This window comes from Echinops telfairi, unplaced genomic scaffold (genome assembly GCF_000313985.2).
Source record: "Echinops telfairi isolate 266 unplaced genomic scaffold, ASM31398v2 ScPeMD7_5868;HRSCAF=6743_0, whole genome shotgun sequence".
In the NCBI taxonomy this organism is placed as follows: Eukaryota; Metazoa; Chordata; class Mammalia; order Afrosoricida; family Tenrecidae; genus Echinops; species Echinops telfairi.
The window spans coordinates 13,722,327-13,739,122 of NW_022109767.1; the positions used below are offsets into that span (position 1 = coordinate 13,722,327).

Consider the following 16,796-nt stretch of genomic DNA (forward strand, 5'->3'; position numbering starts at 1 on the left):
CTACTTGCGGGGGTGGGGGTGGGTGGGGGGTGTGTGTGTGTGATTACAGGTAACCACACATCACAGGAAGGGACAGTACAATAGGCATACACATCATAGGAAGGGGATGTACAATAGGCATAAGCATGACAGGAAGGGGATGAGCTAGGGGTGCACATAGGAAGGGGAGGGACTAGAGGTATACATGTGACAAAATGTGCGGACCCTAGATTCATGATGGTGTCACCCTTGGGTGGGCTTGACCTCCCTGGGCACTCCTTCAGGGAGACAATTTACTACTGTCCTTATCAGAAGGGAGTGGGCCATACTTGTTGTGGGATGAATAGTGGTGTCTGCTTGCTCTGGATGTCTGGTAACCCTTAGAGAGAATAACCCCTGACCCACTTCTGTTGACCTCCAAGTGTATCGTCATCTGCCACGTGTAGCAAACAGCTAAGTTTGGGATATATTTGGGGGAGACAACTTGGGAGAAATCTTTCTGCTTCCCACAGAGACCCAAAGCCCATCTGTAGACAATTTGACTTCCCCTCACAGAAGGGTCACAAGGAATGGATGAGCCAGCCAGGGTGCAGTTTAGCACCAACAAAACATACAGCATTCCTCCAGTTCTTTACTGCTTTCTCCCCAACACTATCATGACCCCAGTTCTACCTTACAAATCCAGCTAGACCTGAGCACGTACACTGGTACAGATAAGAGCTCTCGACACACGGAAGCCAGGACAGATAAACCTCTCAGGAACAATAATGGGAGTAGTGATACCATGAAGGTAAGGGGAAAGTGGGGGGAGAAAGGGGGTACCAATCACAATAATCGACTTATAACTGACACTAACCCCCAACCCACCCCAGGGGGATGAACAATAAAACCGCGAGTGAAGGGAGATAGTGGTTAGTGTTATGAAAATAATAATAATTTACAAATTATCAAGGGTTCATGGGGGAGGGATTGTGGGGAAGGGAAGAAAAAAAATGAACTGATACCAAGGGCTCTAGTAGAAAGAAACTTTTACAAAGGATGATGGCAACATATGTATAAACGTGCTTGACGCAATGGATGTATGGATTGTTATAAGAGGTGTAAAAAGTCCCAATAAAATGATTTAAACAACAAAAAATATGCATCTTCATTCACTAATACTTAAATATGTGGAAAGGAACATTTCTGGCTGTATAAACCTATTTTTGTGATGTTCTTTGCTGCATTGATTTCTTTGTCATAATAATTTGCCACAAAAATCTGTATTGATCACTGCAAATGAAAAGCTACCAATACTGTGACACACAGTTTTCAAATGAAAAAAAAAAAGCTTTTAAAAAATAACAACAAAAAAAGTTCAAGCAAAACTATTGTATGCATAGGGTCATTTCCCCGAGAAAGTTATTGACATTTTGGAGGGCTTAATGAGGCGCTATCAACATTTCCGTGCCTTTTTCTGAGAAGAGTTGTGCTTCTTACACAATGCTCCATTTCTCCTTTTCATGCCTTAGCTATTAAATCATTAAATATGAAACAGTGACTCATTGCACAATTCTTTTTAAAGTGACGTTTTCCATACTAAAACATATATATACATATGTGATTTTAAGAATGAAGGAGCTTTATAAACTTCATGGAAAATTTCCATTACCCCTTAAACCTACAAATGTTGGAAACTCCCTTATGCCAACACATATCACATATGTATTTTTATATGCCGGATGTTTGTCAGAACCTGGGGGGAGGGGGCAGTGTGCAGCCAGGTTTTAATCCCAAGTGAATGACACGGTTTTATTCTTTACATTTCTTTTGTCTGTAAAGATTTTTTTAAGCTGGTGAAAAGGAGTTCCCTTTGAATTCTGAGCACTTGAGACTTTATGCCACGGACAAAGTACGCATAAAATATGTGAATGAAATATAAAACGTTTTTGTGTGGTTAAAGGCACCAATTTCCATCCATAGTAGCAAAATAATTTTTTTAAAAAAGAGAAAGAAGGGAAGACAATTGATACAGTTTCCTGTTGTTGCTGACCATACAATCACATCTTCCGTGTAGCTGTTAATCACTATATAATTATATATCATTATATTTTAACTATTCTTTTGAAAAGTTGTGAGCCTTTTACATATCAACAAATGACTATCAAATTATATTATTTTTAAATCTTACAGCACTAAATATTTATGGTAGAAAGAAGCATGACTTTCTTTGGCTGCATAACATTCTATCATGTAAATCATTTTATAGGTCCCATATTCTTCCCTTTTGCAAATCAAAGTTTCTCAAAAAGTACATGTTAACACTGTTGCAATGGCAAATGCTTTCTTTTATATATAAGGGCAAGTAAATAATACTGCTATGAAATAACTTTAAACAATTAAAATGTGCAACTATTGTTTCTGGACATTTACATCTAACTGTGTGCACTTCTGAAGGAGTATTTTCATCTTTTGAATTTTCCATCCCTAAAGAACTCTGCGCTCTTTGATTTAGACAGTCAAAATGGCAGTTTGAGAAGTCTGTAGGGCAGCGGTTCTCAACCTGTGGGTCGAGACCCCTTGTGGGTCGACGGACCCTTTCACAGGGGTTGCCTAAGACCATCAGAAAACACATAGATATTTCACAATACAGAATTACACATTGTTTTGTGATTAATCACTGTTTTAATTATGTTTAATTATTTCAATTTGTAACAATGAAAGTACATCCTATATATCTGATATTTACATTATGATTCATAACAGTAACAAAATTACAGTTCGGAAGTAGCAACGAAAATAATGTTATGGGTGGGGTCACCACAACATGAGGAACTGTATTAAAGAGTCGTGGCATTAGGGAGGTTGAGAACCACTGCTCTAGGGACTCAAACCCTGTTCCTCTTAATGTTCTTTGAGTTTGGAGAAGGAAAACGGGGTCTGAAGGGGCAACTCCAGGGCTGGGGGGTGGATGGGCTAGAATTTCCCAGGGAGATTCTCATAGGCCAGGTCTTGGGACCCTGGAAGACCGAATGAGCAGTGTGCTGGGAAAACGCTGTGGGGAGACTTTCCCGGCCTTTTTCTCATCAATGCAGCTTTCAGTATCCTTAGCACTTCTTCATAATAAGCCTCTGTGGTCATCCTGTGTCCATTGAGGAAAACCTAGCAAGATCGCCTCTTCAGAATCCCAAAAGACCAGTTGCCATACCTTTCTAAACTGACCTCTGCTTTGAACGTAACTGGCCCAGCAGAGCTCCTTGGAGGCCAGTGTTTGATTGGAACTTTTTAGGAAGGCGCCCTATGAGACTGAGACCCGTGCAGATCACTGTAGTCTTTCTTGCGTTCTGATACCACATCCTTCTTCATGCAGCCCTGCGCAGATTCTGTCAGCACATGGATGACATAAATGTGGTGTAAGCATATAACCTTGACACATACATGTCCTATTTTTAAACCATGCAGTAACCCTTGTTATGTTTGAATCACTACCTCTTTCATCTATATATTCTATATGAGTACTGTAAACTGATAAGGGATGTCTTTTCTTTGACATACTATCCATAATTTGTTATGATTCACAGTTAAATGGCTTTCTATAGACAGTAGAACAAAGGTAAATGTTGTACATTTTCATTACACTGATTAGTGAATGTGTACAGCTCTTTCTTCTCATTTTGAGTCACGACATATCAGCAAATGAAGGTTCCCGCTTTACTTCATCCATGTCAGTCAGACGGACTCTACCTTGAAGGTGCGTCTCGACCTCAGTCACATTGTGAGTGCCTTTTAACCTAAAGAGGTCCTCTTCTGGCACTATCTCCAACAATGTCCACTGCTATCCAAAAGGTTTTCCTCAGAAGTGGATTACCAAGTGTTTCCTCGTAGGCTGCCTTAGTCTGAAAATTTCACGGAAATCTGTCTATCATGTGTGACCCTACTGGTATTGAAAATACTGCATCGATTTCAACATCACAACCATATGGGAGCCACCGTAGTCCAACAAAAGGACAGATAATGGTAGTGACAGACATTAAAGGCACTGAACCCACAGGAGCACAGTTTTACTCTGAAACATCAGAGTCCCCATGAGTTAGAATAAAGTTGACGGCAATGAATTGATGGGTTTGGGGGAGGGGAGGAGATGGAAAGATGTAAGAGAAGATTGTCTAGTTGAGAAGATAGCTCAACTGAAATCTGAAGGATTTGGGAGAGTTCATTAGCAGATGGGAGAGTTGGGCAAGGAAGAAGAGGGGTAATAACATGAAAGTGAGAGAGCTTAACATTCAGAGTGTGGACATCGTTCAGTGTGAACTGAAATATGGGCCTCGCGATCATGGATGGTATTGAAAGTGTTGGTTATGAAAGACACTTTACCTGAAGGCTCTTGAGAGCAACACGACAAATAAAGCTGGGAAAGAGATAAGGACTGGACTGTTGTGGACACAACTAGCACCCGGGACACCAGTAGAGGATTAGAAGAGAAATAAATGGTTTTTGATGGAGGTAAGAAAACACTTTGAGAGACAGTTAGAAGATAAAATCATTGGGGATTTGTGACCAATAGGATTTGAGAGTTTGAAAGAGAAAAATGCTTGGAAGGATTCCTAAATTCTTGCTTGAAAGATTGGGATGATGCTGTAAATTTAGGAATTTCTAAGGAAACCTGAGAAAGGTTTGTACTTTAGAGAGTTTTGGGGTTATGAGCATGTAAGGATGTACTATATACCTGATGAGAAGGTTGTGTATTAAGAGGGAAAAAAAGATGATTGTTAATGAGATTTTAGGGAGAAAAATCAATAATACATCTAGGAAACAACAAAAAAAGGAAAAAGAGGCCTAGGAGAGAGTAAGTAAATCCTTGGGGGAAAGCCCGAGGAGCAGTCAGTGAGGAGAGTACAATATAAAGAGTAGAGTTTGTAAAGGCAAAGGAAATGAAGGCTTGCCAAGAAAGTCAAGTGCAACATCAAGAGTAAAATTAAGTTTGAAATGTCCACAGCGGTCTTGGTTATTGATCCTCAGAAGAAGTTGCTTTTGTTGGGCAAGACAAAGGGGCTTCAAAAAGTTCTTGGGAAAATAGAATGAAAAGAAAATGAATATTTGTACATGTGATAGTTTAATTTTGTATCAACTTTGCTGGGCCAATATTCCCAGTAGTTTTGCTGTAACCCTTCATGATGTTATCTAATTCAACTTCATGATCAGATCTAGAATAATGTAATCAACTCTATGAGCAGCCAGTAGTTATCGTGGATGGCAGTCCCCTTGGTTAGGTCACTGCCTTGATGAAATTGGAAGAAGGACTCTGTAGGGATGTGGCCTGCTCCATTTTTAAACAGACTCTGTGGGAAAGAGAATCACTCTGCCTAGATCTAGATCCTGCATCAGGCTCATTTGCCTCTTGCCATATTGCTTGTCTATCCCAGGAGGCATCAGTGGACTGCTGACTTTTGACCTCGGATTCACGGGACTCTGTTGTCTTTGTGCTTCATTTCCTGCTTCCTGGTCTATCAGCCTTTGCAGACACAAGGGTCAGGACAAGGGAGAAGCCAATTGATGGCAGTAGATTGTTATTGTTGGGCTAAGCTGTTTTATATTATGGACCAAGTCTGCACTGTTGATATTGGTTGTCTCAAATTCGGTATTGTATGGAGTCTGATGCTAAGCCAGAGATGATAGGTGGGCTGAACCTGAGATTATAGAGAGTAAGAGGAATAGTAGAGAGATGCTTGTCAAAAACGGAGGAAGTGCCGGGGCTGATATCCGTATTTGTGGGGACAAGCTTGTGCTGTCCCATCTTTTAAATGAAACGATGAGAGGGGTAACATTAATTATTATTATAAACATTGATATTGATAGTGACAAAGCTCTTTTTGTTACACCAGTTCAGTTCTGTGAATTTACTCCCTTTGATGACTACTGTAATTTTATAGTTATCGCTCCATGCTCCTATCTTGCAATTACAGTATTACGAAGGAGGCTTGCAGAATCTACGTGCTTGTTATAAGGAGAGGCTTTTACCAAAGCTTGAGGCTGGACTTCATTTTTGCTGTTTACTGCTTGTTCTGACCTGACTCTCAAAAGTCAACTAGCCAGCATTCCTCTGGACGCCTGCTGGCTCCCCTCCAACCTCCTTCCTCCCACACAGCCCCCTGGGAGACTGTTTACCCAGGATGCCCCCTGAAATCGCCATAGATTAACAAGGCTTTATCTGACTAAAAATTTATGAATAATACAATGCTCTGGGGATCTTAACCTTGTCTGTTAAAGCAATCAGAATTTCTCTTGTCAATTCATGGAGTGTTCAGTACTTCCACAGGAGTATTTTGTGAATCTTCCTGGATTGCAGGAGGCCATTCTGTCCTTCAATAAAACTCACTGTTTAATTTTATCCGATTCCAGTTTGCTCTCTGAAAATATCTTTACTATAGGATCATGACATTTTAATTTTTGATCATAATCCATTTCAACTGTAGGCAAAATATCTCTAATAAATATTTCAGAAGACTTCCCCAAGGAAAAAATGGAGTTTGTATTGAGTTTTAAATATTGTTTATGCAGACTAATAAAGCCTATCCTTAGTGTAAATTTCAGATAATTCCATATGTCTTGGAATTTTATTTTGGTTTTAGTTTGAAGACAGAAGGCAATCGCAGGTGCTATATTCTATGATATAAAATCCCATCGCTTTATGATAAAGTCTTTTTTAGCTGTTTAAATGGAAAGTTTTGTCGTGTATATCTGTAAGGAATTCGAGTGTGGATGAATTACATAACTTTGACTTTTCAAACAAGATAGGACTAAGTAAAAAGCTCTAGGATCAGTTAGCGATTAGCCTGAATCATAGGGGGACCAGGATGTACTCGATGAACATTTTATTCCATTGTTCATAGTGTTTAGTACGGTAATAGACTAAGCGCTGCGGAAATTGCACTGACTCTTTCCAACCACGGGGAAATGTTCGGTTCATTGCGCTCCCCTGAAAAAAGCAGCGAGATACTGGGAACCATTCGGACTCAGTGCTTTTTCATAATGGAAAGGCTAAGAGGCTTCGCTACTTTTCTTTTTAAAACTCATCTTTGTTCACTTACGAGTAAAAGAATTTCTCAGCACATGCGTGAGAAACATTTCAGGGTCGCAAAAGGAAAAGGGAACGCTTTTGTGGCCTTGGTGAGGCCAAGTGCCCCGTGGCCTCTTCCATCAGCAGCAACCCGCTCCACGGTGGCACGGGGCCACGGACCATCCCTGCAGCCGCGCGTGGCTGCGGCCACCAGATGGCAGTGGCCCGCAACCAAAGGGGAACCACGGCCGCGGACCCTTTTAAACCCTGGGAAATTGCCCTGCCTTCCGAAGGCAAGGGCCGCGGGCCCACTGCCCTCGGCTGCGCGCCCCAGTCGAACCACGCGCGGTCCATGCTGGGTGGCTTCCCTTCGCAGACTTGCTGGGCGACGCGCGCTGCAGGTGCGCCTCCAAGGTGAGGCGTTGTGGCGCAGAGCCTCAGGCGCTCCCGGGGGCGCGCGGTCACGTGGTCCAGGATGAGGTGGCGTTCGGCTTTAAGGGGGCGTCTCTCCGGAGCTCGCTCAATCTTTGGGGTTGGAGCCGGAGGGAACCCGGCCCGTCTGCTCTCCGGGCTCTGCTCGCTTCGGACCACCCCTCCCGCTACTCACCAGGGAGAACAAGACGCGTCCCGGCGAAGGTAAGTTCCAAGTTTCAGCGTTTGAATGGACTTTTGAGCAATTGCTTACCGATGGCATAAAGGATGGAAGAGGGAAAAGGAACAAAAGGGAGACGGTGACCCGAAACTAGCATCGGGGAACTGAGGCGGCGCAGGGACGGATGTCCAGAGATCGACGGCTCCGGGAACCCAGCCCCGGGCTTAGGGAAGAAGGTCGTGGCGTTTCCGGACCTGGTTCCGGAGGGATTTCGGGCGATCTCTTAACACCAGGCCAGTGGGCTGGAGAGGAGCCCGTCCTTGTACCCGCACCCCGTCTCCGCCTCTGGAGCGGCTGCACTGCCACGCCGGAGTTCCCGCCCAGGAACCGCCGGGACGGTCTGGCGAGGTGGCTTGACCACCTTGGGCCCCCCGCCGCCCGCCGTGGGGCGCGCTCCCCAGCACGGCGGGCTCCCCGAGCCTGCGCTGGAATCAAGCCCGCTCCCCCAGTGCACGGTCTTTCCAGCTTGAGCCCTGACCTCCTTTTCCCGGTTTTTAATCATCGCAGCCTGTATTTGGCTCGTCCTTTGGAACTCCAGTGCTGGAGACGGGGGTGGGGGGTGGGGGGTGGGCAGCTGGTGTCCCGTTGGTCCCCAGGGGGACAGGATAGAGGCAGTGGTTTGAAGAACGAATGCTGGGCCAGCGGGGAGGGAGACTGCACACGGGTTTGGGCTCTGCTTGCTTTGTTTTCGGCTGGTGTGGGTGGCATCGCGGCAGAGAAGGTCCCTGAGAGAGGGGTGAAAGCCTCTCTGTTGGAGGGACAAGGGGTGTTGGGCACGGGAGGAACTTTGGGCCACCCCCCCCCACTCCCCCCACCCCCGTTACACAACGCAAGAAAGTGGGCGCGTAGGTGTGCGCACAGCAATTGTGATGGACCACCGTTTCAGTTCCTTCCTTGGATAACTTCAGGACCACAGGGACTCAGGGAGACGCTCCACTTGCGCGTTCCCGGGGGAATTCACGTGGCCGTCTGCGTTCCGGGAGAAAGCATCCCTTTACCCGCGGCACATGCAGGCTAGGGACGTCCAGGCAGAGCCGCAGAAGGAGCAGCCGGCCGTGCCAAGACCAGGCTGTTTAACTGCCGGGCCGAAGGCAGCAGAAAGCGCTCAGCTCCAGTACTCCATCCGTGGCTAAAGGCTGTTTTTCAGTGACGACGACTTTACGAGTTGCCTTTCCTTACTGTTGAAGGCTGTGAAAGAAGCCCTCCTCTCGTGCAGGGAGGAACAATGAATTATGTAAGCCCTTTAGATAAGCCCGCTGTCACTTTGGGAGGCTCTGTGTAACCTGAGCATTTGAAACATTTCTTGGCAGCGGGGGTGACGAGAGCACAGTGTTTTCAGGGCCTGCAAACAGCAAGCAGTGAAAGGCCATCACGCTGTTTGAAAAGGAGAAGGAAATTTCCCTCTGGAGAAGGCGCATTTGCCAACTGGTGGTACAGCTAGTCTCTGCCTTGTCTCTAAGTGCACGTGCTAGCGTTACACTGACAGCTGACAGCTTCAACTTTCCCGCTGCCGATAGCTGCACAGTTTCTTTTAGAAATATAGTGGATAAACTACGAATTGTAAAAGTTATCCTCTTCATGTTATATTTTTTTGGACAATTATGTTTTCTTGAAAGTATACAAAGGTAAGGAGGCAACGCACATTTTATCAAATGTAGAAGTGTTCAACCAAACAAGAATGATTACTGCACTTTGGCTTAACAACAGAGGCTTGCAAACACTTTTTTAAAAAAAGTTTGTATTTTCTCTAACTAAATTAACTTCCTAGTAGGAAAACTACTATTGCTCACAGGGCATGCCTATCAAATATAAGGTATCAGAATAGAGTTTCATTATATTAACCCAAACTCATTATAAGGATCAATCTCTCTGGCCTACACATTGTAATACTTTAATGTGTTTGCATTAATTATGGATGTATCACTTTTGTCAAAGTAAGTCTGATTTGCTAAGCGGTTTTCCTTTCTACTGTAAACATCTTGAACTGCACCCCATACTCACTCCTGGGTTAGTTTAGGGCTGATTATAAAATTAAGCCACCATCATGCCTTCTTACACCTTGGCCAAAGAGTCCCTATTGGCTCTTCATTTTTAAAAAAAATTATTTTATTGGGGGCTCATACAATTCTTATCACAATCCATCCATACATCCATTGTGTCAAGCACATTTGTACATTTGTTGCCCTCATCATTCTCAAAACCTTTGCCTTCCACTTTAGCCCTTAATATCAGTTGCTCATTTTCACCCTCCCTTCCCCCTCTCCCCTCCAGGCTTTTCATTTTCATCAGTCAACACTAAAGAACTGCGAGAACTGTATCATAGCATGAGACCTGATACAGTTTGTGCCTCCTCACTTTACTCTTTTAATTCATTGTTTCCTACTCTTTCCTGGATTCATTCCCCTTCTCATCTCTGCTTAGCACACCAGTACACTCAGGTTCCAGGGGGTTATGCTTGTTCTTTGTGCTCAGACAATGCTCTTCTGAGATAGCTACACTGCTTCCTCCCTCACCTCGCTCAGGTTGTGATTGGCTCTAAGCCAGGGAGAGGGTTTCCCTTACGTCCTACTCATAAATTGCAACCCCCAACAACCTCAATGCCCATTTCCTGCTTTGTTTTCCTGCAGAGCATGCCCTAGAGAAATGGTTCTCAACCTTCCTGAGGATGCCACCCTTTCATACAGTTGCTCATGTTGTGGGGACCCCCCAACCATAAATTATTTTCATTGCTACTTCATCACTGTAATGCTGCTACTGTTATGAATCGTAATGTAAATATCTCATATGCAGTATGTAGTTTCATTGTTACAAACGGAACATCATTAAACATAATTAAAGCATAGCGATTAATCATAAAACAATATGTAATTATTTATTGTGAAATATTTATGTGTTTTCTGATGGTCTTAGGCGACCCCTGTGAAAGGGCCGTTCGACTTCCAAAGGGGTTGGGACCCACAGGTTGACAACCGCTGCCAGAGAGGTTGTGTTGGGCTGCTAACCACGAGGTCAGTAGTTTGAAACCACCAGCCAGCTCTGAGGGAAAAATATGAGGCTTTCTACTCCTGTAAAGAGTTACGTTCTGAATGAATCAGAATCGACTCAATGGCCATGAGTTTGGTTTGTTGTTTTTTTCCCCACATACTTTTATCTTGTGCTAATGTATGTTGTATTTTCTCCCTCCTCCCACTGCTCCTGTCTTCACTAAGCTCATGCCTGACACAAATAAGTGTTCAACCAAGTCCTCTTACTCCAGAAAACATCGAGATGGAAGCTCTGGTGGCATAGTCAATTACTAGTTGGGCTGCCACATGCTGTGAAGTTTTGTTTTGATGAAACATACCAGGAGCCTGGATGGTGCTGTGAGATAAGCTTTGGACTGCTCACCATAGGTTGTCAGTTCAAAACCACCAACTGCTCTGAGCGAGAAAGACCCTTTCTGCTCCGATAAAGCCTCAGAATCCTAATATAGGATAACTTGAAGTTGGAATATGCTTGATAGAAGGTTTGTAATAAAGTATATAAGGGGTGTTGGTGTCACAGGGGTCAAGCACTCAGTTGTAGCCTGAAATGAGAGCCATCAAACCCACCAACTGTTCCCTAGGAGAAAGAAGTGGCATTTTGCTTTAGAAGAGATGAGAGCCATAGAAACCCTGTGGGACACATCAGGTCATCAGGAGTCATAACCCACTGCCTGGCAATGTGTGTCTGGTGTATACACAGCCTCGACCTATATGGTTGTTTGCTGATGAATCGATTCTCACTCAGGGTGACCCGATGTGTGCAGAGCAGATCCTTCTGAAAAGCCTCCAGGTGGGTTTGAATGGTCAAAATGTGGCTACCGTTTCCCCGAAAGTAAGACATCCCCCGAAAATAAGACCTATTTACAGTCTTACCTCTCGCTGAAATATAAGGCATCCCCCCGAAAATAAGGTCCCCCCAAACTACTGTGACTCTGGCTCTGGACTGTAGCGGCGGGCACTGCCACGCAGCTCACTGTTGGCCGAAGCACAGCGGGAGCAGACAGGAAGTGTGAGATCTCTTAATAAAACCATAAACAATAAATGTGTACTATATTCTTCTTCATGGAAAAAATAAGACATTCCCTGAAAATAAGACCTAGTGCATCTTTGGGAGCAAAACTTAATATAAGACATTATCTTATTTTTTGGGAAACAGGGTAGTAGTCCAGGACTTAAGCCATTTGTGAAACTTGGGGGTGGGTGGGGGGTGATCCTGTGTTATGATTGAGAGGATTTGAGAGACAAAATGAACTTTTGATAAATGTGTAGAGTATGGATTGGTGGTGAGACAGAAAACACCAGCAATGGAATTGGGGGCTCTGGCCAGGGCAATGCAGAGCATAGCTGTGCTAAAAACAGCCGGGCATATCAGCAGAGCTGTGACAAGACTAGCTTCCCTAGACCAGGGTACTCACTTTGGAGCAATTAGAGCAGAGTGGAAGGCAGAGGGTACTGGGATGCTGAAGGGTGTGCTAAATACTCCACATCGGGTGTGTCTTCTATCAGGGTACTCATTCACCTGTTGGTCCTTGGTTACAGTGAGCCATGAGAAGGATCCTGATTCAGTTTTAATTTAAATGAAGGAGGACAACTCACCGTTAACTTTCTATGATGTTTAGTTTTAATTTTTCTTGAATTCTTAACACAGTGAGAGACTTCAAAGGACTTTCAGATTATTACTTGCTGCTGCAAGGTTTGCTCTCAAACTCTAAGAGGCACAAGATCATTCTGTGCTTAGTCTTGAGCGACCAACTATTGAGTACCACACCCTAATCAGGAAGTCCCTGGTTGTTTCATAACGATGGGAGAGCCACATTGCCATTACGTAGCCTACTCTTAATACTGTTGTTCTGACTTCAGGAGAGCAATCTTTATTCTTTTTTCTTCTTCAGTTTTATAAGGTTAAATTGTGGTTTCATAATAAAAAGTATCCTCTATTGCAGAAAGCAAAAGCACCCATGGAGAGACTCATTAGAGGGGCACTTAGAAGGCAAATGCACTTTTTGTTCATTGAATTTCTGATTTCCCTTCCAAATGGAAGCAGATCTGCATGATTCTGCATTGTTCTCACTTATGGGAGACAGAAATGAGATTCGGTTTCTTAACAAAAGCACCCTGGTTAATTAACATGAAAATCACATCTCCTGTTTAGTTGGGATTCTAGAGAGACTCGGAGCATTTTTTAAAAAAGCATTTTTGATCTCTACAGACTGATGTGTGTGATTGGTCTTGTTAAGAAGAGAATTCATGTTATGAAATTTAGATCACTACGGTGGACTGGCAGATAGTCTAGTGAGAGGAAGGTTGCTGTCTGACCGAATCTCAGAAATCTTCTAAAAGAGCTTCAGTCATTCCTCTGAGCCTCCTACAGAACGCAAGAATTCCTCACAGCAATCTGTTATCTAATGCTTATAAACTTTTGATGCAGAACATTTGCGAGTTGTACAAGCAGTTTGTTTTACTTGATTAACCCCCCCGCCTTTTTTTTTTTTACATCTTCATGGAAAGCCTGTTTTTAATAGTGTGCATCCCTGGATCCTACCTCCATGTGTGTGGGCACCCAAATCTGCAATCTCGTTCACACTTCCGCACGGCATCCATTCCAGTCGAGGAACAATGATGCCATTTCCACCGAGTCTCTATATGTGGGATTAGACATCTAGTTCTTCAAATGACCACGTTTTTGATATTTCACTACACTGATCATGTCCATTTGAATAAAATGTTGCTAACATCACCGTAACTAAAGAACGGTTTAATATATAGTCGAGCTGTTGATACACTTGACTGCTTCACGGATTTCTTCATAGCAATCATAGCAAGATGTAAATAATCTGTTTGGTTCTACCTTGTTTGTTGCTAGCTATCCTCCGTATAATTTATTATATTTTCATCTGTCCATTAAGTTGTCTGTTATACATTCGTATTTTGAATGTTCAGAAATGTACTGATAGTTCTACTTATATATGGCTTCAGATATTGGATTGGATTGTTGTGAACCACATGCTCAGCAGTTTGAAACCGCCAGCCACAGTGAGGGAGAAAGATGGGCTTTCTGCTCCTGAAAAGAGCTGCAGTCTCAGAAGCTCACCAGAGACAGTTCTACCCTGTACCCTACAAGGTCTCTCTGAGTTAGCAACAACTAGATGCCTTTGCGTCTGGTGGTTTTTTTCTTTATTTTTGTATTTGAAGCCTTACAGAAACTCAATCTGCAAACAAATCTAATTTGAAATATTAATTTGTTCCCAAAATGATTGCACTGCTTTTGCTCTTTAGAAAGTTGCATATTCAGATTTTACTTATTTCCATGTTTTCATTTTAAATAATCATATGAATCAGCAAACTAGTAATGCAATTGGTCATTTTCTCTTCACAGATTATTCCGTTCCCAGGGATAAAGAGTTCAGAATAATTTTGGTGATGGATTCCAACGTGGGGAATAAGAATAAGCTGAACATTTGACCTGCTTTGAAGAAGCATAATATACATTGGTCTAAAATAATTGGTAACAAACAGACCATTCAAAATGAATGTGACAGGAGTTTCCAAGATGGAAAATCATTCGGTGCATTATAATTTTTCGGAGAAGTCCCAGTTTTTGGCTTTTGAAAACGATGATTGCCATCTGCCCTTGGCCATGATATTTACATTAGCTCTTGCATATGGAGCCGTGATCATTCTTGGGGTCTCTGGAAACCTGGCTTTGATCATCATCATCTTGAAACAAAAGGAGATGAGAAATGTCACCAACATCCTGATTGTGAACCTTTCCTTCTCAGACTTGCTAGTAGCCATCATGTGCCTCCCCTTCACCTTCGTCTACACAGTGATGGACCACTGGGTCTTCGGTGAGGCAATGTGCAAGCTGAATCCTTTTGTGCAATGTGTTTCAATCACGGTGTCCATTTTCTCTTTGGTTCTCATCGCCGTGGAACGGCATCAGCTGATCATCAACCCACGAGGGTGGCGGCCAAACAATAGACACGCTTACGTAGGCATCGCTGTCATCTGGCTCATGGCCGTTGCTTCTTCTTTACCCTTCCTGATCCACCAAGTCCTGACTGATGAGCCATTCCAAAACGTAACACTCGATGCGTTGAAAGACAAGTACGTGTGCTTTGATAAATTTCCTTCGGACGCTCATAGGCTGTCTTATACTACTCTGCTATTGCTGCTGCAGTATTTTGGCCCCCTCGGTTTTATATTTATTTGCTACTTTAAGGTAAGAAAACATATTTCCTTGGCCATTTCTGTTTTTGACTCCTCTCCCCCAAATTCCTCTTTAAATGAGTGAGTCTATTTGAAATCTTTTATTTTCTCCCCGCACCCCCTCTGTAGATATATATACGCCTAAAAAGGAGGAACAACACGATGGACAAGATGAGAGATAATAAGTACAGGTCGGGCGAAACCAAAAGAATCAACCTCATGCTGCTCTCCATTGTGGTCGCCTTCGCCGTCTGCTGGCTGCCGCTAACCATCTTCAACACCGTCTTCGATTGGAATCATCAGATCATTGCCACGTGCAACCATAATCTGCTATTTCTGCTCTGCCACCTCACCGCAATGATATCCACCTGTGTCAATCCCATATTTTACGGATTCTTGAACAAAAACTTCCAGAGGGACTTGCAGTTCTTTTTTAACTTTTGTGATTTCCGGTCTCGGGATGCCGACTATGAGACAATAGCCATGTCTACCATGCACACGGATGTGTCTAAGACATCGTTGAAACAGGCAAGCCCGGTCTCGTGTAAAAAAATCCAAAATGATGAGAATGAAAAAATCTGAAGCTGCTTGTAACCTGTGGTCCCAGGTGACATCGGTTAAAAACAAGCACAACCTGTCGCTCCCAAGGAATGGGGCTGGGAGTGTTTGGAAAAGGCCAGGAGGTTGTTTTGCGTGTTGCTTTTGTGTTGCTTTCAGTGCTGTTATTGTCACTGTCATGACTGCATTGGGAACAAAAGGTACAGGATTTGGAATCTTCTAACAATCATTTTGGTGACCTTTGGAGGGCTTTTTGTAAATGTATGCATACCACAGGTTTCTATACAGTATTTATTGTAATGACAGATTTTTAAGTATTACTATTAATGTAGAAACACTGGCCACCCAACACTCATGTACACTGCCAGTGCATTGGGCCATGCAGATTTAATGGTGGGCCTCATTTTAGCATTTGACGGCAGTGACAGCATGCAAAAGCAGTGTTCACGGTAAACAAGTGAAAAAGGGTTTATGTCCCTAGTCCCTGCAGCCTGGAGACATTCAAGAGCGATCTTTTCTTTTATATATACGTACATATGCATATAAATTTAGATACAAAGTATATATATGTATGTAAATTTATATCTTATAGATGTATGTGTGTGTATGGTATATAATAATTTTAAGAGTATTTAATTTGCCCTTAACGATTACCACAAAACAAAATAACAATGCATTAAAGACTGCTTCTCACTGTGAGCATGATGGGGAATCAGGCTACCCATGAGAAATGAGGGGGCAAGCGGTTCCCAAGCTTTAAAGTTACTGTGGTAACTGACTAGCAGGGCATCTCAGCAAATTAACTTTCTATGTAAATCAATATGGCTGCAAACAATTGAAGTGTATCATCGGAGTTGGTGGACAAGAGGCATTCCATTCTTTACAGACTGTTCATTTTGTCATTCTGTCTAGCGTAAACACGCACGTGACTCAAAAAGCCTGTTCAACAAACAAACAAACAACTAAACGTGTTTTCAGTATTTCATTCCCTATGTGGAAATTCCCTTTTAAGTGTCAGTGTCCATCCTGCGAAGCAGAGGAGACAGCAGGCGACATTGTTGCAAGAGTGTTTATGCTGGCCTGCTGGAAGAATAAATATCTGCGAACACTTCATTTAGTTTATGTGAACTTGTACAAATAAAGTGTGCCTTTTGGAGCTTTATACATAGTGTACTCTGTCGCGTACTGAGGAATTGTGTCGTGGTACTATACATAATTCCATGTAGCTTGTATTCAGATCATTTGAAGAAAAAATGCTTTAAAGAACACCTATTTTCGATGTATTATGCTAAGTGTTCTATGTGCATGAATTCAGAAGGACAGATGTTTTCTTGATTAA

General features: G+C 43.0%; 1 protein-coding gene across 2 annotated transcripts; it reads left to right on the forward strand.

The window, feature by feature from the left end:
* The first annotated feature begins 7,581 nt into the window (after positions 1 to 7,581).
* NPY1R (neuropeptide Y receptor Y1) lies at positions 7,582 to 15,576 on the forward strand. Of its 2 annotated transcripts, none has more exons than XM_004708741.2 (3): positions 7,582 to 7,651; positions 14,067 to 14,912; positions 15,029 to 15,576. In XM_004708741.2, exons 2-3 carry the CDS (start codon positions 14,217 to 14,219, stop codon positions 15,479 to 15,481), a joined length of 1,149 nt encoding a protein of 382 aa, XP_004708798.1. In that variant the 5' UTR covers positions 7,582 to 7,651; positions 14,067 to 14,216; the 3' UTR covers positions 15,482 to 15,576. The 2 variants fall into 2 exon arrangements, with proteins under 2 accessions (XP_004708798.1, XP_045151712.1); XM_045295777.1 differs by lacking the exon at positions 7,582 to 7,651 and adding an exon at positions 10,922 to 11,172.
* Positions 15,577 to 16,796: the final 1,220 nt, after the last annotated feature.